Source organism: Bubalus kerabau, chromosome 6 (genome assembly GCF_029407905.1).
Source record: "Bubalus kerabau isolate K-KA32 ecotype Philippines breed swamp buffalo chromosome 6, PCC_UOA_SB_1v2, whole genome shotgun sequence".
Classification (NCBI taxonomy): domain Eukaryota; kingdom Metazoa; phylum Chordata; class Mammalia; order Artiodactyla; family Bovidae; genus Bubalus; species Bubalus kerabau.
In genome coordinates, this window is record NC_073629.1 from 103,466,366 (window position 1) to 103,491,484 (window position 25,119).

At 45.9% G+C, this 25,119-nt stretch overlaps 2 protein-coding genes across 2 annotated transcripts in view; one reads left to right on the forward strand and one right to left on the reverse strand.

Moving 5' to 3' along the window:
- CFAP57 (cilia and flagella associated protein 57) overlaps positions 1-13,947 on the reverse strand; it is a 70,264-nt gene extending 56,317 nt beyond the window's left edge. The window contains exons 1-6 of the mRNA XM_055586156.1: positions 13,843-13,947; positions 13,362-13,534; positions 8,107-8,423; positions 6,460-6,746; positions 4,075-4,282; positions 607-759 (exon numbers count right to left, since the gene is read on the reverse strand). Coding sequence (XP_055442131.1) covers positions 607-759; positions 4,075-4,282; positions 6,460-6,746; positions 8,107-8,423; positions 13,362-13,518 — 1,122 coding nt within the window. The 5' untranslated portion in view covers positions 13,519-13,534; positions 13,843-13,947. The remainder of the gene's footprint in view (positions 1-606; positions 760-4,074; positions 4,283-6,459; positions 6,747-8,106; positions 8,424-13,361; positions 13,535-13,842) is intronic.
- Positions 13,944-20,650, forward strand: EBNA1BP2 (EBNA1 binding protein 2). The gene is made up of 9 exons (XM_055586157.1): positions 13,944-14,151; positions 14,235-14,318; positions 14,522-14,691; positions 15,291-15,414; positions 16,975-17,064; positions 18,038-18,113; positions 18,340-18,433; positions 20,165-20,327; positions 20,464-20,650. Exons 1-9 carry the CDS (start codon positions 14,086-14,088, stop codon positions 20,512-20,514), a joined length of 918 nt encoding a protein of 305 aa, XP_055442132.1. The 5' UTR covers positions 13,944-14,085; the 3' UTR covers positions 20,515-20,650.
- The last annotated feature ends 4,469 nt before the right edge of the window (positions 20,651-25,119 follow it).

Here is a 25,119-nt window from a genome sequence, read left to right on the forward strand (position 1 = left end):
ATTATCTGCATGCAAATTTAAAACTGTAATGTCTGCTTGATAAAATGAACCTTTTCTAAGTACAAAGTGCTTCTTTTTTATCCTTTTTGCTGCAATATCTACAGTGCATTCATACTGGCTTTCTTTATTATTTAAAAACAAAAGCAATGATAAATCTTTACACATAAACGTCTTTGTGCACAGGAGCAGGTACTGCAGTACACTTGCTTGCTGAGGAAAAGATAGGTACAATTTAAATCTGAGAGAGACCTCCAAGGTGTTCTCCAAAGAGGCTCAGTTCAGTCATTCAGTCGTGTCTGACTCTGCGACCCCATGGACTGCAGCACGCCAGGCTTCCCTGTCCATCACCAACTTCTGGAGCTTGCTCAAACTCATGTCCATTGAGTCAGTGATGCCATCCAAAGAGGCTACAACAATCAGATTCTGGTGTCCCCCACCCCGGCCCCCTGCAGGTGTTGGAGTGCTCCTACAAGGACACCTTGAAATCAGAGTTTCTTTTGCTTTATTATGAAGGGGTGCATGGGCCTATTCTCAGGAATTGGATTAAAATTTGCCCAGTGGTGACCCATCCCCAGGCTGGCAGGAAGCGCTGCTGGCGAGACTCACCTTGCTGATCTCCGTCAGGGACATGGTGATGCTGTAGAGCTGGTTCTTGCTGGTGCTGGCGATCAGCGTCTCCTCAGAGGGGCTGAAGCACATGCAGAGCACGTCCTGTTTGTCTGACTGACTTGGGTCATTGCTCTGTGGATCCACAGGAATCTGCCCAAGACACAGGACAGTGGTCAGCAGGCCTCTGCATTGTCAGGCGTCCTTGAACTTTAAGATGCTCTCGGATACTCGCAGCTTCCAGACTCCTGATCAGCCTGCTTCCTGGATGCTCCTCAGATGCAGAGAAGGGAGGGCTTGAGGTGTCTCAGTTTCTGTGGGTTTCCTACTCACCTTTAAGTGACTAGCGGCTGAATAATAAGCAGTGGCACAGGTGAAACTGATCATCTGTACATCTGCTTGAGATCCCCCCTTAGAACAAGCGTTAGTCTAGCCCCACGCTCGCCCAGCGGGTGGGAGCTCAGTGTAGGTGCCTATCTGCACCAGGGACACAGTGCTTCAGGGCAGCGGAGGGGAAGGTTGGGGCCTTTCTATCACATGGGGTGGGTGACAGGGCAGAGAGAAGAGAAGGGGTCCCGCAGCTCCTGCAGCAGTCTCAGGGGCCTGGAGTTCCCAGTGGACATTATTAAATGAGATTTCCTTCTCCCTGTTTTTCCTCTCCTTCCACGAACAACCAAACTTACTGAAATCTGGTCTGCATATACCACCTTTGCATCCTCACTACCCACTCAGTTCTTAATTCCTTATAACGTGGCTTCCACTGCCTCATTTACTGAAACTGTCCTCCTGAACATCAGAACTTTTCTTATCACCAAAGCCCGACGCCCTGCTCAGCCCTCATCTTCTGGGCTTTCTTAGAGCCTGCAGCAGTGACCTGGGCACCTTCTTCCCCTGAACAGCCTGGACTCTTGTGCTGCCCTCCCACTGCGTGGGGTTGTCTTCCTCGGCACCTCCTAGCCCGTCCTCATGAAGTCTACTCCCTCTGCTCTCTCTGGGCAGCGAGGGCTCTGGGAAGCCTTCCCTGACCGCCCTGGGCTGAGTGGGCCCTGACAGTCCCTCAATGTGCCCACAGCACTCAGGAGTTCCCTCTGTTGTCCCAGGTGTCACACTGCATAAAGTGGAACAGAAGCCTGTGGACCGGGGACCTTGGCTGTTCCCACTGTGTCCCCTGGTGCTTGGAGCAGGGCCTGGCACATGGCAGGCGCTCAGTGACTGCGTGGTGTGGCCTCGCACCCTCCCCCAGGCAGTGAGGTCCGTGGGGGAAGCGCCACGTCCGATGTGCCCACTGCAGGCCCCACCCTGGAGCCTGGCCCCTGACAGGTGACCGACAGACATTTGTTGACTGAATGAGTGAACGACCTCGCCTTCTCAGTGTCCTACTGGGCTGTCATCCTGTCTCAGTCTTGAAATTGGGAAACGCTAAGTAGTCATGTATGGATGTGAGAGTTGGAGTATAAAGAAAGCTGAGCGCTGAAGAATTGATGCTTTTGAACTGTGGTGTTGGAGAAGACTCTTCAGAGTCCCTTGGACTGCAAGGAGATCCAACCAGTCAATCCTAAAGGAAATCAGTCCTGACTATTCATTGGAAGGACTGATGCTGAAGCTGAAGCTCCAATACTTTGCCCACCTGATGTGAAGAGCTGACTCATTGGAAAAGACCCTGATGCTGGGAAAGATTGAAGGTGGGAGGAAAAGGGGACAACAGAGGATGAGATGGCTGGATGCCATCACCAACGTGATAGAACATGAGTTTGAGTAAAGTCCAGGAGTTGGTGATGGACAGGGAAGCCTGGCATGCTGCAATCCATGGTGTAGCAAAGAGTTGGACACAACTGAGCAACTGAACTAAACTGAACTGAACCGCATCCAGTGATCACACAGATGTTTAATCCTTTCGATAACCACCAGGGTGAGCTGTTTCCTTAATGAAGAGACACAGGTTTGCTACATTCAGCAACTCGTGAAGTCACTCAGCCAGGAAACCTTAAGAGTCAAGTCTCTCATTTAATGTGTGTTTACCATTCCATATCCAATGCCTTCAAATCACCCACACTGTGTATTAATATCACAGGCAGATCACTTTTCTGAAGCATTGTGCTTCTCCACTGAAAACAGGATGCCTTGCCCGTTTACATACTTACTCCTCAGGCTGGCGTTTGCCATCTTTTCACCAGCCTTAGTCCTCTTGTTCCCTTCAAGTGACTTAAGGCCCCTCCATGGGGAACAGATATCTCCCAAACACACCACTGCTCCTTGTCAGCGGTACCTTTGCTTAATTTCTTCCCTTCACCTGGACTTCCTGATCTGTTTCTTCCTGTCTAATGTTATCTATCCTCTATAACCCTTCCTCAATGATGGCCTTCAAACACTTTGAAACCTTCCTGGTTCTTCCCCAACCAGGTGAAATCTCTCTCCACAGAAGTCTGTATCATTTCTTCCCCAAATATTTACTGAATGCCTGCTGCATACCAGGTGAAAGTGAAAGTGAAGTTGCTCAGTTGTGTCCGACTCTTTGCAACCCCATGGACTGTAGCCTACCAGACTTCTCTGTCCATGGGGTTTTCCAGGCAAGAGTACTGGAGTGGGTTGCCTTTTCCTTCTCCAGGGGATCTTCCTGACCCAGGGATCGAACCCAGGTCTCCCGCACTGCAGGCAGACGCTTTAACCTCTGAGCCACCAGGGAAGCCCAGGTAGTTTTCTTTCTTTTTTTAAAGATATTTATTTACTTATTTGGCTGTGCCGGGTCTTAATTGTGGCCCACGAGATCTTAGCTGAAGCATGCAAACTCTTAGCTGTGGCAAGTGGGATCTAGTTCCCTGACCAAGGATCTAGAAGCCAGGTCCCCTGTATCAGAAGTGCTGCTGCTGCTGCTGCGTCACTTCAGTCGGGGCCAACTCTGTGTGACTCTATAGACGGCAGCCCACCAGGCTCCCCCATCCCTGGGATTCTCCAGGCAAGAACACTGGAGTGGGTTGCCATTTCCTTCTCCAATGCATGAAAGTGAAAAGTGAAAGTGAAGTCGCTCAGTCGTGTCTAACTCTTAGCGACCCCATGGACTACAGCCCACCAGGCTCCGCCGTCCATGGGATTCTCCAGGCAAGAGTACTGGAGTGGGGTGCCACTGCCTTCTCCATTGGAAGCGCAGAGGCTAGCAACTGGGCCACCTGAGAAGTCCCATATCAGGTGGTGTTCTTGATGTTAAAATATCCATATACATTATGGGAACACTGAACTTGAAGAGAAAACAATCTGCCCAAGTTCTTCCCCAGGATTCAGATCCAGAGCTCCCTATTTCTATACCGCAACTCTGTCCAACCCATCCTAAAACTGCCCTCAGGACAAATGGCTCGAGTCCCTTTGTGCTCTGCGCTCAGCCCCCTTCCCTGCATCGAACGCTGCGTCAGTGCTCTGCTCCTGGAGGACAGTTGCCAGTTGGACCCCAGCATTGCTGCTTCCTCCCCTCCTTACCCGGATCTCCCTGCTCTCACGGTAAAACTCCTTGTCTTCCATCTTCTCAAACAGCAGAACTCTCCCTGGCCCAGCAGAACAGGCAAATCCCTTGGAATAGGCTGCGATGGCCAACACCTGGGGCAGCGACAGCTGGCTGTGGCTGCTGGTCATCGTGACCTGCTCGTAGGAAGGGACTGGGGAAGTGACTGCTGGAAATTCGATCAGGCTGGAAAAGAAAATAGCACACACAGATAACAGAGATGATTCCAGGGAGATGAACTGTGCCAGGGATGAGAAAGAAGGACTGTCCTTGGGTGTGGGAGTGTGGCTCAGATGGTAAAGAACCTGCCTGTGATGCAGGAGACCCAGGTTCCATCCCTGGGTCAGGAAGATCCCCTGGAGAAGGGCTTGGCAACCCACTCCAGTATTCTTGCCCGGAGAATCCCATGGACAGAGGAGCCTGGTGGGCTATAGTCAATGGTGTCGCAAAGAGTTGGACACGACTGAAGCGACTTAGCATGCATGCACATGGGAGAAACCACTCAGTGTGAGCCCCCTTCCCCTGGCCTAAATGTGCCCCTTTGGCCGGGAGTGCTACTGGGGCTCCATGGGAGATGGAAGGTTATACACTTATATGGAAACCTTGCAATCCTCTGTGGTCACTGTTTTTATTATCATACTTATTTTGTTGTTTAGAAAAAAGTGGCTCAGAGGGGTTGTTTCCAAGATCACACAATTAGTAAGGGGAAGAGCTGAGATTTAAATCCAGGTTTCTGCTTCCTTCCCTCCCTTCCATCCCTTTCCCTTTCTTTCCTTCCTTCCTTCCTTTTCTTCTTCCTCCCCTTCCCCCTCCCTTCCTTTCTTTCTCTTTCGTTCATTTATGCATATTTGCATTCACTCATTCATTCACATAACATTTACCAGAGTTATGTTAATGACTCTGTGAAACAATGATAAATAAGTTGACCCAGTTCCTAAGCTGATGGTCTAGGGGGCGTATGATAAGCACTGTCAGGGACTGCCGAGTAGGATGGCAGTGGCCGGTTATCAGCTAACAAGAAAACCTAAAGACAGATATAGAAGAAGAACACCTGTCTGAGATGAGCAGAGGCTGGGGGCTCACAGCTGAGACCGGAAGGACAAAGAGGGATGTGGCAGTGTCCAGAGGAGTGGGGTCAGTGTAGGGGCAGACTGAGCCCAGACGTAGGAGAGTGCATGAGAGTTATTGGGTAGACAGAGGCAAGAGCTGCTGCTGCAGATATAGAGACGTGTCAGAGTAGCAAGGACATGTGGGCCAAGTTCAAGAGTCTGAGCTTTATCCTTGGAGTCTTGGACTCACTCAAAGATGGTGAACACAGCAAACTGGAGGGAAATGGCCTTATTAGGAAGTTCGCAACATAATCATGACAAAAAGGAAATGCCATTGGCATGGGGGTGGTACAAAGGGGTGAACCCAAAGACATTGAAGAAGAGGAATCTACAGGGTGCTGTTTTGATTGCAGGCTTGGGTATTGGGATCAGACATCTGGCTTTGAATCCTGGCCTGTTACTTAACAGTGCTGTGATCCTGGGTGAGGCATTTAACCTCTTAGAGTCTACGATATGGGTGTGATAATAATATGTACTATGTAGGGTGGGTAAGGCTCAAATGAGGTTATACACAGAGTGTTTAAGGCAGTGTCTGGACCACACAATGGTACTGTCCAGTATGAGTGAGATGACTATGACTGGCTGCAGTAGAGGTAAAATCGGCAGCTTCACCCTGAGCCCCTTCTCTGGTCCATACACTTCTGTCACCCTGACTGACATTTCCTTGTATTTCCTTATTAGTCTGCTGCTTCCTATCAAATTATAAGGTCCTGAGGACGGTGTCCCCAGCATTTAGCAAGATGCCTTGCACACTGCAAAGGCTTGGTGGACATTTATTTAATTGATTTAGTAAACTGGGAAGCCATATTTTCGAAAATAGGTAGTTTTGAAGACTAAGTTATACCAGTCCGTGAAACTGTTAGTTGTTCAATTGTGTCTGACTTTTTGTGACCCTCATGGACTCTAGCCCACCAGGATCCTCTGTCCATGGAATTCTCCAGGCAAGGATACTGGAGTGGGTAGTCATTTCCTTCTCCAGGGGATCTTCCTGGAAATTGAACCTGGGTCTCCTGCATTGCAGATGGATTCTTTACTGTCTGAGCCACCAGGGAAACACTTATAAAATGAGGTTAGGTATAAAAATAAAAATAGTTGTACCTAGGTTATGGTTATAAACATCAAATTTGACCCTGAATATGGATGAATACTAGAAAAGATAAAGGAATGATTTTTAAAGAGTGCTGTTTTAGGGGTGTTGCTATTGGCAAGATGAGTGTGTTTTTCTAAGAACTCCAGCCCAGAGGGCATTGTTACCTCTCTGATTCCTGGATCACCCCCAGGTTCTTTGTCTCGCTGGTGGGCTCCTTGACCACAATACTTGTCTCCCAGCGTTGATCTCCAGATTCAAAGAGGAAGAGTCTGCCTGTATCAGTGCCAGCAATAATCTTGTCATCGGACACCCAGGTGTGGGCAAGATAGTTTTGGGGTTCTCCCCTCTGAAAATTAGTTTGCTTCAGGGTTCCCTCAGCAAAACGGAGAAGCTTAAACATCCCATTTCCAGTGATACAAATCTGAGTGTTATCCTGGGGATTGAAGCTCACCTGTAAAATATGAAAGAATGAAAGAAAAAGAGACATAAAACTAAACTTGATGGAATTATTTTCCATTTAACTAATTATTAGTTAGTCCAAGTAGTTCACAGGATCCTTTAAACATCACTAAATCATATAATTTTAAGACATATTTGATAAGAGGACAGATCTATGTCCATTATATTTGTAGGGTCCATGAGTCAAATTAGGAAACCTTCAAGAGTCATCTGATGAAGACCAAAAAGCAGGATGAGCAGGTCTTGACAATCACCAAACTCTGTGTTAGCAAAACAGAATGAAAGCTCAGCTAAAAACAGACAAATGAGGGTCAGGCAGGTTTATGTGGCCTGTCCAGGGAGAAGGAGCCACATGTCAGGGACTAGGCCTCCGTTACCTTTACCCTCATCCCCATTTGCAGTCAGTCAATCTGGCACCCACACTGGATGGTGGGCCCCTGGAGGGGCTGCGGCTTTATCTCTGTATCCCCAGGGGCGGGTTCAGAGCAGGCATCCAGTGAACGCTTCCTCAATCTGTTTGAGACAAGGTGCTCCCTGCTCTGAATAGGATGCTGTAGAATGCCTTGCCATGACCTGAATGAAATAATCCTCAGGCTCTACTTGTCTTGGCTGTGATTCTGTAATCACCAAGCAACCTGTTGATTAACAATTTCACTTCTCAAGGGAGGAAACACACTGGATAGATGATGTGTGTTCTGGTTGTGACATGCTGGTTCACACACTAGCCTCTTGTGAGAATAACAGAGTCTGTGCCCAAGATGCTGATTAGCCAGTATCTCTGAACCTGAACAGAATTGTGCATGGACCTGTAAAACTGAGCACTAGATCTCAGACCAGGTTGACTGCTCCAAGCAAAGCCTCCTTGGGACCCAACCAGCCTCCTGACACGGCCTCTGCATTTTACCCTCAAAGCACAATAGAAACTTCTGCTCCTTACATAACTGCAATTTCATGGATAGCTTCCTAAACATTTACGACCTCACACCACTTTCCTGAAGTCTTCCCACTGCCCAGAAACGCTTCCCAATAGAGGCCAGGTCTGGGGAGAGACAGCAAATTGATCAAACTGCCTCTGACCCTGACTTGTGACCAGCAAGCAGTTCTGAGCCAAAATAAAGAACATAGGCCCTGGGGTCAGGGAGTCCTGGTTCTGCTAAATTGTTGGAGCCTCAGTTCCTTCATCTTTAAAACAGAGACAATAATTATGTATACTTTATATAGTGTTGTGTGGCAAATTTCCAAATGCATTTTAAGAAATCAGCAGTATTCCTGGCATATAGAAAGTATTCAATGAGGAACAGCTTGTACTATTTTTTAATAATTTGCATAATATTTGTTATTCTGGGCAGTACCTGGAAGACAGCATTGTTCTGAGTGTCGATTCTAACAATGGCCATGACTTTCTGTTTTTCCCACAGCCAATAGACAAGGTTTGATTCTGGAGGTGAAGTCTGAGTCAAGAGGTATTTGGAGTCTGGAGAAAAAGCCATGCAAATAAACTTCTGAACTGGGAAGTCAAAATTATTAAGGATTTTGCGCTTCCGGCAGGGGATGGCTGACAGTTCATAAATGGTGATGATGGGTTTATCTTGCACAGTCTCCGAGACAGCGAGGTAGCGCCGATTGGGACTGATAGCCAAGGCCAACATGCCCTGACTCTTGTCTGAGCCTGCAAACAGAGGAAAGGGGCTGATGAGGGGTGACCATGCATTCACCAAGATTCAGCACAAACCAGGCACCGTGGTGGGTGCTGCCAAGGCAACAGGAGAAAAGTGCAGAAACAGGTAACCGCTGATCCTTGTATCCTTCAGTACAACTGTGCCTTGGCTATTTTGAAAATAACTAGGATGGGGCCCTCACTGAGGCCGTGGTGGGAGGAGAAGTCAGGGAAGGATTCCTAAAAGACGACAAAGTGAGAACAGGATGGGGGTGGGGCAGGTCAGGAAGGGCAAAGGTGTGGACGTGAGAAAGGGTGTAGATGGTGGGGGAACTACACACAGTAGGCAATGGCTGAGCATCCTCTGTGAGCCAGGGATGACCTAGATGGGTCTGGAAGGTGCAGCAGGGTCAGATAACAGGCCATTATGCCCTAAACAGCCAGCACTCCATACTCTTCCTCCACTTTTCGCTCAGTCGTGTCCGACTCTTTGCGACCCTATGGACTGTAGCCTCCCAGGCTTCTCTTTCCATGGGATTTTCCAGGCAAGAATACTGGAGTGGGTTGCCATGAGTTTGGGTAAACTGCAGGATTTGGTGATGGACAGGGAGGCCTGGTGTACTGCGGTTCATGGGGTCACAAAGAGTCGGATACGGCTGAGCGACTGAACTGAACTGAAACTCATTTATATATTTCTTTATCCACTGTATTTATTTATTTGTTTATTATTGGGTTTCTGGGATATTTATACTAGGACTAGCTTATTTTTGTAATCATATCTTCATCATGTGTTTGGATACCTTGCAAAGTAGAGTCTCAAGGAAAGAGGGAGAAAAAAGGAAATGATAAATTCCATTCTGGATATACTGTGTGTGAGATACGTACTGTGGAACTTTCAAGTAAAGAGGTCTTAGCAGGCAGCTTGATATGATGAAAGCTAGAGGAGATGTTTGGACTGAAATACAGATTGGAGGTAAAAGTCATGGTGGGGCGTTGAAAGTGTGAGTGTAGACAAGACTGCCAGGAGAAGGCAAAGGACAACAGTTTTCTTCCCTCCTCTGTGCTTCTGTACCAGGGCTGTGCCAGGCCTAGCCCGTGTCCTGCTCGTTTACATAGTCCCAGTGCTCATTTGAATACATACCTGTCCCCATTACAATGCTGAGAGCTCCTGGAGGCCAGGGGCCCTGGCTTTCTGGCTTATTCATTATTTTAATCACTAGTGCCTGACTCCTAGTGGGTGCTTAACATGTGCTGACTGATTGCAGTTTGTAAATACTTTCCTGTTGTTTTAACCTAGTTGATGACTGACTTCTCCTTGAAATATGTTCACCTCCTATATGGATTTCCTCTTTTTGGCTACTCCTCCAAAGACTCTTTTCCAGGTTCTTCCTCATTTCCTGGCACTAAAGGTAGGAAGGCCCTGTAGCCCAATCTTTATCCTTCTTTTCTTTCACAAACACATTTATTCCCTGGGTGATCTAATCCATTCAAAGGATTTTTTTTTTTTAATTATTTTTTGGCCATGCTGCAAGCATGTAGGATCTTAAGTTCCCTGACCGGGGGTTGAACCCATGTCCCCACCATTGAAAGTGCAGAATTAACCACTGGACCACCAGGCAAGTCCTCATTCTAAGGACTTTGTATTTCACCTCTATGCTGCTGCTGGTAAGTCGCTTCAGTTGTGTCCGACTCTGTGAGACCCCATAGACAGCAACTCACCAGGCTCCCCTGTCCCTGGGATTAAGAACACTGGAGTGGGTTGCCATTTCCTTCTCCAATGCATGAAAGTGAAAAGTGAAAGTGAAGTCACTCAGTCGTGTCCGACTCTTTGCGACCCCATGGACTGCATCCCACCAGGCTCCTCCATCCATGGGATTTTCCAGGCAAGAGTACTGGAGTTGGGTGCCATTGCCTTCTCCCCACCTCTATGCTAACAACCTTCAAATTTTTATCACCAGCCAGGGCCTCTTTCTCTTGAATCCACAATCGACATCAATTGAAATTGAAAAAGTGTTAGTTGCTGAGTCGTGTCTGACTCTTTGCTACCCCATGGACTGTAGCCTGCCAGGCTCCTCTGTCCATGGAACTCTCCAGGCAAGAATTGACATCAAAGTGCTCACTTAAGATCCTATTTGCATCTCTAGCAGGCATCTCAGTCTTCCCATGTCAAACACTAACATTCCATGCAAAACCTGCTCCTTCTGCAGTCTTTCCTGTCTCTATTAGCAGCAACTCCATCCTTTCAGTTGCTCAGGCCAAAACCCTTGCTTCTTCCTTTTCTCTCCCAACTACATCAGGTCGATGAGGAAACCTGTCACCCTCACCTTCAAAACAGAGCCAGGCTTTGATCTCTTTTCACCATCCCTGTTACCTGCTACCTGCTCCAAGCCACTATGTTCTCCCAGCTGGATTACAGCAATAGTCCTTCAGCTGGTCTCCTATTTCTTCTCTTGTCCCTCTTTAAATCTATTCTCTGAACAGTAGCCAGAAGGAACCTTTTGAAACATAAGTCAGATCATGTCACTCTGCTCAGAATCCTCCATCCCAGCTTCTCATTTTACTCAGAGTGGGAGCCCTCGATCTCAAAGCCCATGTGATGTTGCTCTGCTTACTTCTCTGTTTCACCTTTCGCTCCTCCTCCTCTATTCACTCTGCTCCATGCATACTGGGTTCCTCACTATTCCCCTAACACACTCAGCACCCTCCTAACCCAGAGCCTAAAAGACGAAAGGTAAATGTGGAGCGTATTAAAGAGATAATATAGAAGAATATATTAATAAGCTTGAGTAAGGTTGATACATTTGACTTCATTAAAACCAAGAATTTCTCTTACCATAAGGAGGAAGAAAACACAAGCCCCAAACTGGGAGAAATTATTTGTAGTATGTATACATCTGACAGAGGATTAGCATACAGAAAATATAAGAAAGAAAGAAAGAAAGAAACTGAAGTCGCTCAGTCGTGTCCAACTCTGCGACCCCATGGACTGTAGCCTACCAGGCTTCTCTGTCCATGGGATTTTCCAGGTAAGAATACTGGAGCAGGTTGCCATTTCCTTCTCCAGGGGATTGTCCCAACTCAGGGATCAAACCTGGGTCTCCCACATTGCAGGCAGACGCTTTACCATCTGAGCCACCAGGGAAGCTGGCTTCCCTGGCTGACAGAAAATATAGTGTGACCATAAATCAGTAAGAAAATTACCCCCAAAAACATAGAAAATGGATAAAAGATTTAAACAAGACATTTCACAGAAGATTAAACAGGAGTAGCCCCTTAATCATGTGAAAAGATATTCATCCTCATTGTGAAGTGAAGTCGCTCAGTCGTATCCGACTCTTTGTGACCCCATGGACAGTAGCCTGCACCAGGCTCCTCCATCCATGGGATTTTCTGGGCAAGAGTACTGGAGTGGGTTGCCATTTCCTTCTCTAGGGAATCTTTCCGACCCAGGGATCGAACCCAGGTCTCCCACATTGTAGACAGACGCTTTACCATCTGAGCCACCAGGGAAGTCATCCTCATTAGTAGTAGGTAAATGCACAAAACATTAGAAGTAGAACAATAGCAAGGGGTGGTGAGGTTGGGTTAACAGCAGTGTGAACTAGTACTGCCACACTACTGTTTTGGTGTGTGCCCTGGAGAATCTCTGCACAAGTAGATGAGAACACTTGAATGCAAGAATGCTTATAGCAGCATGGTTCGAAATAGCAAAACAAAAACAAAAAAAATGAAAGTGAAAGTCACTCGGTTGTGTTCAACTCTTTGCAACCCCATGGACTGTAGCCTGCCAGGCTCCTCTGTCCATGGAATTCTCCAGGCCAGAACACTGGATTGGGTAGTTGTTCCCTTCTCCAGGGGATCTTCCCAATCCAGGGGTCAAACCCAAGTTGAACCCAATGTGATCGAACCCTCATTGCAGGCGGATCCTTTACCATTTGAGCCAACAGAGAAGCAAAAAAAAATGTTGGTTCTCAAATATCCATCAACACTAGAATGGATAAATATACTTGAGACATTAGAGTCATATGAGGGAATACTGCATAGTAATAAAAAGAACTCAGTTAACATGTACAAAATGCATGAATCTCAGAGTATGTTGTTAAACAAGAGAAGCAAGCCACAGAATATATACACTACCATTACATTTATACGAAGTTGGAAAGCAGCACAAACAAAAACAATATCTTACATGAGGCCACACAGATAAATACGTGGTAAAACTATACAGAGAAATAAGGGAATAATTACAAATTCCAGGATGGAGTGAGAGTGGGCACATGTGAGATGAATGACATCAGGGAGAAACACTGAAACTGGTAATGTACTATTTGCTCTCCTTTTTGCAGACTTTCAAAGCTTCATTTTACTATAGTTCTTTAAATACTACACATATGTAGTATACAGTCTTTTGTATGCATGTCACAATAAAACAGGTTGAGCGTAGAAAACAGTGGAAAAGAGTGGCTAAGGTGTGAAAATCATGTATATCATTAGCAGGACCAATGTGAACAAAACCAAATGTTACAGTATACAAATGGTTATTTCTGACCTGGGGTAAAATCTCTAGTGTCTTCATCATAAATGGATTCAAAAGGTCTGTAATGAAAGTAGTGTACTCTAGAAAACTGTTAGAGAAGTCAAAAAGCAGCCCTGGTGATGACAAAGAGTGATAATGAAGATGCATGAAACTCTTCAAAAGAATTTTTTTCCATTAGATCACAGTGAAAATAAGTACCTTTGAATTAACAGGATTTTACATGTGACTTTATGTATGATTCATTAATCTATACATTAAAATAAGGCAAGTAGACATGTATTTCTTCTACATTTATAAAACTATATGTATATTCAAGTTGTCCAAAAAAGTTTTCTTTCAATCGTCGTATTGGGATTATGGTGTTATATTTGGTTCACATGGTTACCTAGGTGTCAGATTGGAAACAGTTTTACCTGGAATGAATTTTTGCCATTTCTGATCCACATTGTACTTCACACAGTGATTTCCTGAAGGAAATATAATGATCTGTTCATCGAAGAAGAAGACATTGTTGGACACGTGGGATCGAAGACCAAAAACATGCAGCGACTGAGCTACCACAGTGGACATGGCCCCGGTAGTTCCGCTAAAGATGCAACGCAGCTAGTGAGCACCGAGAAGCGCGAAACCCCGCCCACTCCGCCGCACCCGCCCCGCGACACGCCCGTGGCTCCGCCTCCGAACTGCTCCTCTGCCCCCTCTCCTTAGTAATCTCCTCCGGTGCCCCAGACCCAGCTCCTGCGTCTGCTCGTTCCTTTCGCCCTCGAGGCTTCCTGCTCCTCTGGACGACCCCCAGGGATCTCTCCCACCTGTAAGCTTCTGCTCTCTGGATCACCAGACCACGCGTGTGTCCAGGGTACTACCCCTACGAATCCGAAGCAACCCGGCACTCACCGACGCCGGAGCGGTTCCTATAGCAACGGCAAGCCGGAAGTATGTCAGCACCCGGAAGCGGAAGTCCTTTGCTCAGAGAGCTGAGGAGCAGCTGTTTGCTCCAGTGCGGTTCGAGTCCACGTGGGTCCGCTGCAGGAGGGCAGGGGGCTGCAAACCGGCAGCGGCGAGGGGCGCCCTTTTCCACGCGCGGGGGTCTCGGGCTACTCCGCTTCCTCCGGTAGGTGTGGACTCGCGCGCGGTGAGATGGACACCCCCCCGCTCTCAGGTTCGGACTCCGATTCTGATGACTCTCTTGTCACAGACAGAGAGGTAGGTATCATCCGAGCTCGGGGGGCTGCGCGAGGGAGAGGGTTCCTCACTCTCCCGTTCTTACCGCGGAACGTGCCCTGTAGTTGCAGGAGGCGTTTTCCCGAGGGCTTCTGAAGCCAGGCCTCAACGTGGTGCTAGAGGGGCCGAAGAAGGCCGTGAACGACGTGGTGAGTTCGGGCGCCCGGTCGCAGGATGCTCGATTTGGGATGCGCGCTAGGCACTGTTGTGCTCCAGAGACTGCATTCTGGTTCTAGGAAAGACACAACCCGAGCATTGCCAAGAGTGTCAACTACCTGTCGGGGTTCTGGAGGCTGGCTCTTCGTTTGTTGGTCTGTTACCTTTTTGTGAGCTTGGTGTCTGAATTTCCTAGAATGGCCTGAAGCAGTGTTTGGCTGAATTCAAGCGGGATCTGGAATGGGTTGAAAGGCTTGATGTGACCCTGGGTCCGGTACCAGAAATCAGTGGACCTCAGTCAACATCTCAGAACCAGGATCCGAAAGCTGTTGATCCAGAAGATGACTTTAAGCGTGAGATGAGCTTGTATGTATGTTTTTAAGTGTGGGAAAGGTTGTAGGTCCCTGTGCTAGAGAGTGGGGAGAGGGTGGAAGCCGTGAGCATGTGTTCCTCCGAGGTGTCCTAAGCCTGGGAGTAGGGAGGAAAGCTTCTTTGGACTAAAGAGTAGGAGATGCTCCGTGGTTGAGAGAAAGGCCCCGTGGTCCAGCAGTCACAATTTAAAGTCCAGTTTATTTTCAAATATTAAGTTTTAAATTTTTTTGTGCAGTTGATTATGAGAACAAAAAGTTGCTTATGTGGGAGCCTTATATGGACTTTTTTTTAGTGACTAAGTAAGAATGTGTAATTGGCATTTGTAAGTTAGTGAGCACTTCTAAAGTGGTCATTCTATTAAACTACTAATTCATTTTAAGCAATACTCCCCACCCCTTTTAAAAGCGTGTACATCTAAATTTCTCCTGAGTTAATGAGGTTTTATTACTATTTTGTTTGTGTGTGTGTTCTTGCTGGTGGAGGTCAGGTGTTGCGGGCCCTTCCGACCTTGGATACCTTATGAGAGGCAGTCAGAAGGATGTAATAAGACCTCTCTGCCTTAGCTTATTTCACACTTTGTCCTACATCCGCAGCTACCGTCAAGCCCAGGCAGCAGTGCTTGCAGTATTGCCCCGCCTCCATCAGCTCAAAGTGCCTACCAAGCGGCCTACGGATTATTTTGCAGAGATGGCCAAGTCTGATCAGCAGATGCAGAAGGTAAGAAATGGAAAAGGTTTTCTATGGAAGACTGAAGCTTTGTACTTAAGTCTATACAGCTGTCTTGTCTCCCTTAATGTTCAAACAAACAAAGGCATAAGCACATTAAAAGGGAGCCAGTTGTCAGAGGAAAATTATTATCTCAGTTATCTATGTCAGATTCATGCTAATCAACACCAGGTGGACAAATGTAAGGTTGACTTTTTCCTAATATAAACAGTTAAGGGAGGAAGATAATGTATAAAGTGTGGTCCCTAAGGTAAAGATTATCTTTATGCATCTTCTAGCTGGCATGGTCATGGCATGGTGTGTGGAAGAGAGAACAGTTCTTTACTGCCATTGCCTGGGCAGCATTATAACTTGTAGACAGTTACCTTTCTCTGAGCCTCAGTTTTTCTCTGCTGTAAAATGAAGGATTAATATATGGCTCAGATTTGGCATAATTTAGTTAGGTAAGTTAAGGCTAGTCAAGGCTATGGTTTTTCCAGTAGTCATGTATGGATGTGAGAGTTGGACTACAAAGAAAACAGAGCACTGAAGAATTGATGCTTTTGAACTGTGGTGTTGGAGAAGACTCTTGAGAGTCCCTCGGACTGCAGGAAGATCCAATCAGTCCATCCTAAAGGAAATCAGTCCTGAATATTCATTGGAAGGACTGATGCTGAAGCTGAAACTCCAATCCTTTGGCCACATGATGTGAAGAGCTGACTCATTGGAAAAGACCCTTATGCTGGGAAAGATTGAAGGCGGGAGGAGAAGGGGATGACAGAGGATGAGATGGTTGGATGGCATCACCAACTCCATGGACATGAGTTTGAGTAAACTCTGGGAGTTGGTGATGGACAGGGAAGCCTGGCATGTTGCAGTCCATGGGGTCACAAAGAGTTGGACACAACTGAGTGATTGAACTGAACTGAACTGAACAGTTAGGTAGAATTTGGTCCTTATTCAACTTTGAGAGGCAGAGAATTACTAATGTCTAATGCAAGATATACCTAAATAGTTCCCTTGGGTCTCAAGCTGGATTTTCTCGTCTCAGTGGTACTCAAGGAAGCTAATCTTGAGATGAACCCAGACCCATTTCTGCACATTCAAATTCATAACTGTTCATTCTTTAACGGAAATGTGTATGTTTAATGCCAATGGCTAGGTACCTGATATCTGTTTGAGTTTTTACAGTGCAGATGGTATACTGGAGAAGGAGGCTAAAGCTGCATACTGGTATCACCACAGTCTGCAGACGGTATGGATGGAAAGAAGTTAGTCTTTTCTCCTGATTCAGTGGCAAGCAAGCTGTTTTGTTTAACAGAGCAAACAGCACACTGGAAATAAGAAGGTCACCCTGATGTTGTGGTTCCAAGGCTGAGACTTTTGGTGTCTTGGATAAAGGTGTTAGCCTTTGGGCCTTATTATCCTTGTGTGTGAAACACAGGGCTTGGAGTAGATGATTCACAAGGCTCCTCTGAGCTCCACAGTGTGTCCGCTCCCTGCTGCAGCGCACCCTAAGCAGCTCCCATGCCATTTTCAATTAACATAAGCTGACAACATTTTGTGTTTTAGATTCGACAGAAACTTCAGGCTAAACAGGCCGCCATGGAGAAGTCGGAAAAGGCTAAGCAGCTGCGAGCACTTAGAAAATATGGAAAGAAGGTGGGAAGGACGACAGACAGGGATGGGGCCAAGGGTGTTTGTCCATAGATTGCCTGGTCTGGGTTGGTTCTGTGCCTGGTGTGTGTTCCATTGTGAGTTTACCATCTCATAGCAGCGTGGGTTGCTAGTGTCCGCAAACGCAGTCCCTCCTGGACACCTCTGTCACCAGAAGTAGTATGGTCACTACAAGCGAGTCAGGCACTTCTCTGGGCTGTGCTTTACACACCTGTACAGTGAAGAGCTGGGTCCAGATCAGTGGTTTCCAAACCTGACCTCCCAGCACAGTCTGATGGGGGTAATTTAGTTTGACCAGGGAACATTTGGCAATGTCTGGGGAGGCATTTTTGGTTGTCACACCTTGGTGGGGAGTGTGCAGTTGGCAGCTTGTGGGTGGAGAGCAGGGAGGCTTCTTAACATCCTGCAGTGCATAGGACAGGCCATGCTCCCCCCTGACAAAGGATGATCTTGTCCAAACTGTCATAGTGCTGGGATGCAGAAACCCTGCCTTAGAATTTAAGCATCTCTTTTTATCCTTAAAGGTTTTTTTGGTTTGTTTTTTGGGGAGATTGTTTTCTCTGTTGGTATTTTCATGCCTAGCAACAGTGGTTTAGGTATTTAATCTGCCCAGATATAATTAGAGAATTGGATGTTGACATAAACATGATTTATGCAGTTTTGTAGCAGGTTGTGTCATGGGTAAGAATCCAGACTGCCTGGGTGTGAATCTCAGCTCCACGCTTGCTGTGTGACTTAGGCAAATTATAGCGTCTCTCTGTGCTTCGTTTTGGGGTCATAAGAATTTCTGCTTCACTGGGTTGTTGGGATGAGAAATTGAGAATGTACTTAGGGCCTTAACGTGGTTGTGGCACACAGTCAGTGTCCAGGGGTGGCCACAGCCCGGTCACTGAGAGACACTGTAGACATTTGGAGTGCTGGTTTGGAGTGGGTGTAACAGTCCTGTGTCCACATCCAGGTGCAAACAGAGGTTCTTCAGAAGCGGCAGAAGGAGAAGTCACACATGATGAGTGCCATTAAGAAATATCAGAAAGGTGAGTGTCTTCTCTCATAAGGCTGCAGGGGAGCAGGGGTACCTGCTGATTCTGTCAAACACATCCGAAGGCTTGATTGATTTGGAACTATTGGACCTCACATTTGGGAATGGTGTGGGGAGCAAGATGTGCCTCTTAATAGCAATTCCATAAGTAACATCCTTCTTTTGAAGTTGAATCTTTTTTTTAAAGCACTGTGGTGCTGATCAAAGTACTTCACTCCCAGGTTTCTCTGATAAACTGGACTTCCTTGAGGGAGATCAGAAGCCTGCTGCACAGAGCACAAAAGAAGGAGCCAAAGGCCAGCAAGTGAGGAAGGGGTGAGTGCTGTGTTCTGTTTTGGTGGTGGTGCGTGCAGGGCCGCAGTTCCTGGTGTGGCCTCAGTGCACGGAGTGCAGCTGTGACTGCAGCCAGATCTGTGGGCCACGTGATGGGCCCGTTCAGCCACCTGGGTCTTTGAAGGTTCAATTGAGGTGATTTCAGTGAATACGCAGTAGAAGTTGATTCCTCATGTGTGAGGGTTGTGTGCAGACCTAGGGTTCTGGTCTGGGTTCTGTCTCTCATTAGGAGGGTAGTTTTGAGCAAGTACTTCACCTTCCTAAATGTTAATTTCCTCATCTGTGAAAATGAAAAAAAAAATTGTAAGTACCTCTTATATTAGAAAAATGAAAAGGGATAATGTTGGATATTGTTATTGGTTCTTTTCGTTCACCTTTATGCATTCCTGGACATCCATCCCAAGGAGAATGATCATATCTGTATAATATAGTCCATGCTGTGATAGAGGCATTGAGGGAGAAGTCTGGAAGCCCATTTTAGAAATATGTGACATGGTCCAGGGGTCAGAGTCTGGGGATGGCTTCCTGGAGAAGGGTTCACCAGAGCTTAGTCTGAAAGATGAGTGGGAATTAACCAGGAGAACAGGAGAGACATGGGTTTGGGGAAGATGGAAGAACATGAATGAGCAGAAGTGTAGAGATGAGAACAGCAGGTTTGTGTATGAGGAACAGCCAGCATTTGGTGTCATGGGGGTTACCGTGAGGCAAGGAGTGGTGAGGTGTAGCTGGGAGGACCTGGGCTGATTGCAGGGCAGTGTTGTGAGGAGCCTGGGCTATTTCCAGCGGTCAGTGGGGAGGTGCTTATGGGCTTTACTCAAAGTGGTGAGCTGGTCATGTTGATGTTTTCAATATTACAGTGGTACTTGTGTAAGTGAGGGAGGCAGGGAAATTGATCAGGGGACCATTAAAGTCCAGAGAACAAGGATAATGACTTGAAAGTGGTAATAGGGGTAGAGAAGAGAAAATTGGTTGAAGAAATACTCAAGAGGTCAAATTAGCAGGACTCAGTAATTGAGCTGGGTGCAGAGAATGAAAGAAGGAATTATAATCCACTCGAGGTTCATAGCGTGGGCAGCTGAGTATATGGTAGGACCACCAACCTCAAGTTAGGCTGTAAATACAGGAGGTGAAACCAGTCTAGGAGGGCGGTGACTATGACTTTGGATATGGTGAACTGAGATTCCTGTGGGATGATCAGTTTTAACATGTATTACACTAGAACATTAACTGCATTTAATATCCTTGGGAGGACTAGGAACAACTGAGGGTGATTTAATAAGAGTTTAAAAATGGGGCTTCCCAGGTGGCTCAAATGGTAAAGAATCTGCCTGAAATGCAGAAGACCTGGGTTTGATCCCTGAGTGCAGAAGATCCCTTGGAGAAGGGAATGGCAACCCACTCCAGTATTCTTGCCTAGAAAATTCCGTGGACAGAGAAGCCTGGTGGGCTACAGTCCATGGGCTCTGAAGATAAATGATGAGCCACATGATAGATCTTTTCCAGATTCTCGCTTTGTTTTCCTGCTTTGGTGGTTAAGGCTGTAGGTAGATGATCCTGTCTGGGGAGTTTATAGAGTAGAAATACTGGGTCAAGGATGAGATTTTGGGTACAGTAGTATCTGCGGGCTTCGTTTACAGAGAGGAAACTGAGGGGATCGTAACATTTGTCAGGTTTGCAATGTTGAGGGGAGCCTACAAGACTGCTTTTTTCCAGGCCCAATGCCAAGCGACGCTATAAAAACCAGAAGTTTGGTTATGGTGGGAAGAAGAAAGGCTCCAAGTGGAACACTCGTGAGAGCTATGATGATGTATCCAGCTTCCGGGCCAAGACAGCTCATGGCAGGGGCCTCAAGAGGCCTGGAAAGAAAGGATCGAATGTGAGTATGGAGTGAGGGGGCTGGAGCAACCTCCACTGCCACCCCTCCCTTCTCCCTCCCTTTCTTTCCTGTGTCCAGACCCTGGGGCAGAAGGCCAACTGCTGTGTGAACACATGTGATATTTCCTTTTCTGCAGAAAAGACCTGGAAAATGGACAAGAGAGAAAATGAAGAGCAGAAGACACTAAACAAGCCGCATCTTTGTGTACAAACACCAGGAAAAAGAGATGGAGACTTGGGATTTCACAAGGCAATTGGATCCCTTCTGTTAGCTTCTTTTTGTAAAAATTCTTTCAATAAACTAAAGAAAAATTTTCAGAGAAATATATATTCTTGGTTAAAAACTCAGGACTAAAAGATTTAGAAGTTACTTTTACATATTAAATACTATTGCCATTTATTCTTAATAAATAAACGAGCCCTGTGGAGGTTAAAAGCATGGACTCTAGGGCCAGACTGCCAGGTTTGACACCTGGCTTTGCTGTGTACTTGCTGTTTGACCCTGGGCACCCTGATTTTTCTGTGCTCTGTCATCTCTGTATAGACATTGATAATAGAATCTACCAAAGAGGGTTCCTGTCAGCAGTGAGTTAATATGTGCAAAATGCTTAGCACACTGCCTGCCGTATAATGAAGCATACATGCCTTCGTGGGATTGTTTTGCTGGGTGGGGTGGTTCTCCATAATGTCTGCTGAGCCACGTGGTGTGTGTGTATTTGAAGTTCTCCAGTGCCGGCTTGGAGCTGTGTGCAGGTTGAATGTTGTGAGCAGGCCATGTTTCGTGTTGGGATTTTCTCTGTCTTGAGAGGTAGGAAGGGAAGACAGCTTCCCCCATCGCACCACACCCACCCCCGCCCCCATTCCAGTTTAGACATTTTGAGTCTACAAATATCTGAGAACTCGAGATGCTTAAGCAGAAAAAACAACTCATTTTGCATGGTTTTCTTGTAGCATCATTGGTACCTAAAAGATCTCTCTGTTCCTATGATACTGTTTCTAGAACAAAAAGAATGAATTTAGTTTTTGTAAACTAATTTCAATGAAGAAAAGTCTAAGCACATGGGTCACATTCTCAGAAGACCACAATGTTTTACCCCAGCCTATTTTGACAATTTGTACAATAGTAGTGAATAGGGTAACGAATAGTAATTCCAGTTAGGAGCCTTAGCTTAAGAAACTTTGAATTATGAGTGGAACATAGGAGAGTTTTAAGATTGATAGAGTTTAACCTAGTAGGGACAAAAGTAAATTACTGACTTGAATACTTCTGTAGGGTTTGGATGATGTACCTTCTTTCCTTTTTTTTTTCTTTTTATAGCAAAGAGAATCACTTAATTTCAGAGATGTACTTTATAGAGCTTATTTATATCACTTTATCATCCCACTCTTAAAGTATAATTGGGCTACATTCAGTATTAGCTCTCACATTGCTTTAAAATGTAATCCCGTGCATTGAAGGATGGGCAGGATGCTAGTAGTTGCCATGACCAAGTCCAGGCTGTTCTTGCTTTGTACCAATATGTGTGGACTTCAGCTGTCAAGGTGCTGTATCAATAGCAGTTCCTGGACAACACTGTTCACCTTTCAGTTACCAAAGTATTGTTAACCGAGTAACTGTGGAAAGTAGAGATTTTGCTGCTGGCTCTTTAGTCCATAAAACCACTGCCTAAAAGATACATAATGGTTACTGACCCCAAATTGCTTCTTTCAAAGTCTGTGGGTGATTGGTCGCTAGGTCCAAGTGGCAAAGAGTGCAGTTGTGTTGCCTCCTCATCTTCAGCAGTAAACCCACATGGCATTTTATGAAAGTAAGTAACTGAAAGAGGGAATTGACCAAAGAAATGGAAAGTGATAAAATTGGAAATAAAATTGAATAGGATGCAAATGGAGTTACGGGAGGAATATATTGCCAGGGAATGGAGACATGGCTGCTGTTCTAGGACTAAAAAGAGATGCAGCTAGAGAGCTAGTGAATGTGAACTGAAACAGACTGAGGAAAATGGAGAGGATGGTGAACCAGAGGAAGTCACCCTGGCAGAAAACTTCACACTAAAGGGACTCTTGGAGGTATTTTGTGACATTGAAAGTACAAATGATACAATGTTGAAAGCGAATCTGATAGGCATAGAGTAGGATAATTAGTTTAGAAATCCCACTAGAGGATTAAAAATAGGTAATTTTAAAGGAGTTTGGGAGATTTGTAGATTAATGACCACTCAAGAAAATCCAGGGATCTAGCAACAATCTGTCCTTTATTGTGCCCATCTTTGCATGAAATGCAATAAAGGACAGAACTGGTATGGACCTAACAGAAGCAGAAGATGCTAAGAAGAGGTGGGAAAAATACACAGAAGAATTATACAAAAAAGATCTTCATGTCCCAGATAACCATGATGGTGTGATCACTCACCTAGAACCAGACATCCTGGAATGCCTTAGTCAAGTGGGCCTTATGAAGCATCACTAAGAACAAAGCTAGTGGAGGTGATGGAATTCCAGTTGAGCTATTTCAAACCCTAAAAGATAATGCTGTGAAAGTGCTGCACTCAATATGCCAGCAAATTTGGAAAGCTCAGCAGTGGCCACAGAACTGGAAAATGTCAGTTTTCATTGCAATCCCAAAGAAGGGCAATGCCAAAGAATGTTCAAACTTGCGCTTATTTCAGATGTTAGCAAGAAAATGCTCAAAATTCTCCAAGCCAGGCTTTAATAGTATGTGAACTGTGAACTTCCAGATGTTCAAGCCGGATTTAGAAAAGGCAGAGGAACCAGAGATCAAATTGCCAGCATCCGTTGGATCATCAAAAAATCAAGAGAATTCCATAAAAACGTCTACTTCTGCTTTATTGATTATGCCAAAGCCTTTGAATGCATAGATCACAATAAACTGTGAAAAATTCTTCAAGAGGTGGGAATATCAGACTACCTTACCTGTCTCCTGAGAAATCTGTATGCAGGTCAAGAAGCAACAGTTAGAAACCAGACATGGAACAAAAGACTGGTTCCAAATAGGGAAAGGAGTACATCAAGGCTGTATATTGTCACCCTGCTTATTTAACTTACATGCACAGTACATCATGTGAAATGCTGGGCTGGATGAAGCACAAGCTGGAATCAAGATTGCTGGGAGAAATATCAATAACCTCAGATATGCAGATGATACCACCCTTATGGCAGAAAGTGAAGAGGAACTAAGAACCTCTTAATGAAAGTGAAAGAGGAGAGTGAAAAAGTTGACTTAAAACTCAACATTCAGAAAACTAAGATCATGGCATCTAGTCCCATCACTTCATGGCAACTAGAAGGGGAAACAATGGAAACAGTGACAGACTTTATTTTCTCGGGCTCCAGAATCACTGCAGATGGTGACTGCAACCATGAAATTGAAAGACACTTGCTTCTTGGAAGAAAAGCTGTGACCAACCTAGACAGTATATTAAAAAGCAGAGATATTACTTTGCCGACAAAGGCCCGTCCAGTCAAGGCTATGGTTTTTCCAGTAGTCATGTATGGATGTGAGAGTTGGACTACAAAGAAAGCTGAGCATCGAAGAATTGATTCTTTTGAACTGTGGCACTGGAGAAGACTCTTGAGAGTCCCTTGAACTGCAAGGAGATCAAACCAGTCAATCCTAAAGGAAATCAGTCCTGAATATTCATTGGAAGGGCTGATGCTGAAGCTGAAGCTCCAGTCTTTTGGCCACCTGATGCAAAGAACTGACTCATTTGAAAAGACCCTGATGCTGGGAAAGATTGAAGGTGGGAGAAGGGGGTGACAGAGGACGAGATGGTTGGATGGCATCAGCAACTTGATGGACATGAGTTTGAGCAAGCTCTGGGAATTGGTGATGAACAGGAAAGCCTGGCGGGCTGCAATCCATAGGGTCGCAAAGAATCGGACATGACTGAGTGACTGAATGGAACTGAGCAACAATCTACGCTACCCTGAAGGAAGACCAGGTGCATCCAAGTGCCAGGCACACTCAAGCCACAAGTCCTGAGAGTTAAATCTCTGCCCCTTCCCCCCACCAGTGCCTTAATGTGTACCTACCTGGAAGCTCCCTAAACCTTATGACCAACCTAGATAGCATATTAAAAAGCAGAGACGTTACTTTGCCAAAAAGGTCTGTCTAGTCAAGGCTATGGTTTTTCCAGTGGTCATGTATGGATGTGAGAGTTGGACTGTGAAGAAAGCTGAGCACCGAAGAATTGATGCTTTTGAACTGTGGTGTTGGAGAAGACTCTTTAGAGACCCTCGGACTGCAAGGAGATCCAACCAGTCCATTCTAAAGGAGATCAGTCCTGGGTGTTCTTTGGAAGGACTGATGTTGAAGCTGAAACTCCAATACTTTGGCCACCTCATGTGAAAAGCTGACTCATTGGAAAAGACCCTGATGCTGGGAGGGATTGGGGGCAGGAGGAGAAGGGGATGACAGAGGATGAGATGGCTGGATGGCATCACCAACTCGATGGACATGAGTTTGAGTGAACTCCAGGAGTTGGTGATGGACAGGGAGGCCTGGTGTGCTGCGATTCATGGGGTCACAGAGTCAGACACGACTATGTGACTGAACTGAACTGAACCTGGAAGCTCCTTAAACCCTGCAGTCTAGGGGCTTTATGGAGATTTCACCATGTGGGCATTATTGATGAAATCATGGGCCATCAGTGATTAGTTCAATCTTGAGCTCCTCCTCCCTCCCCAGATTTTGGGTGGTGGGGATGAAGTTTTAAGTTTCTAACCAAGGTTTGGTCTTCGTGGGGAGCAGCCCCCGTCCTGAAACTATCAAGAAG

Coding starts and splice junctions, on each gene's coding strand:
- EBNA1BP2 (XM_055586157.1), top strand. CDS start 14,086: ATGGACACCCCCCCGCTCTCAGGTTCGGACTCCGATTCTGATGACTCT. Junction 15,415..16,974: donor CTGATCAGCAGATGCAGAAG/GTAAGAAATGGA, acceptor TTTGTGTTTTAG/ATTCGACAGAAACTTCAGGC. Junction 20,328..20,463: donor CTGGAAAGAAAGGATCGAAT/GTGAGTATGGAG, acceptor CCTTTTCTGCAG/AAAAGACCTGGAAAATGGAC.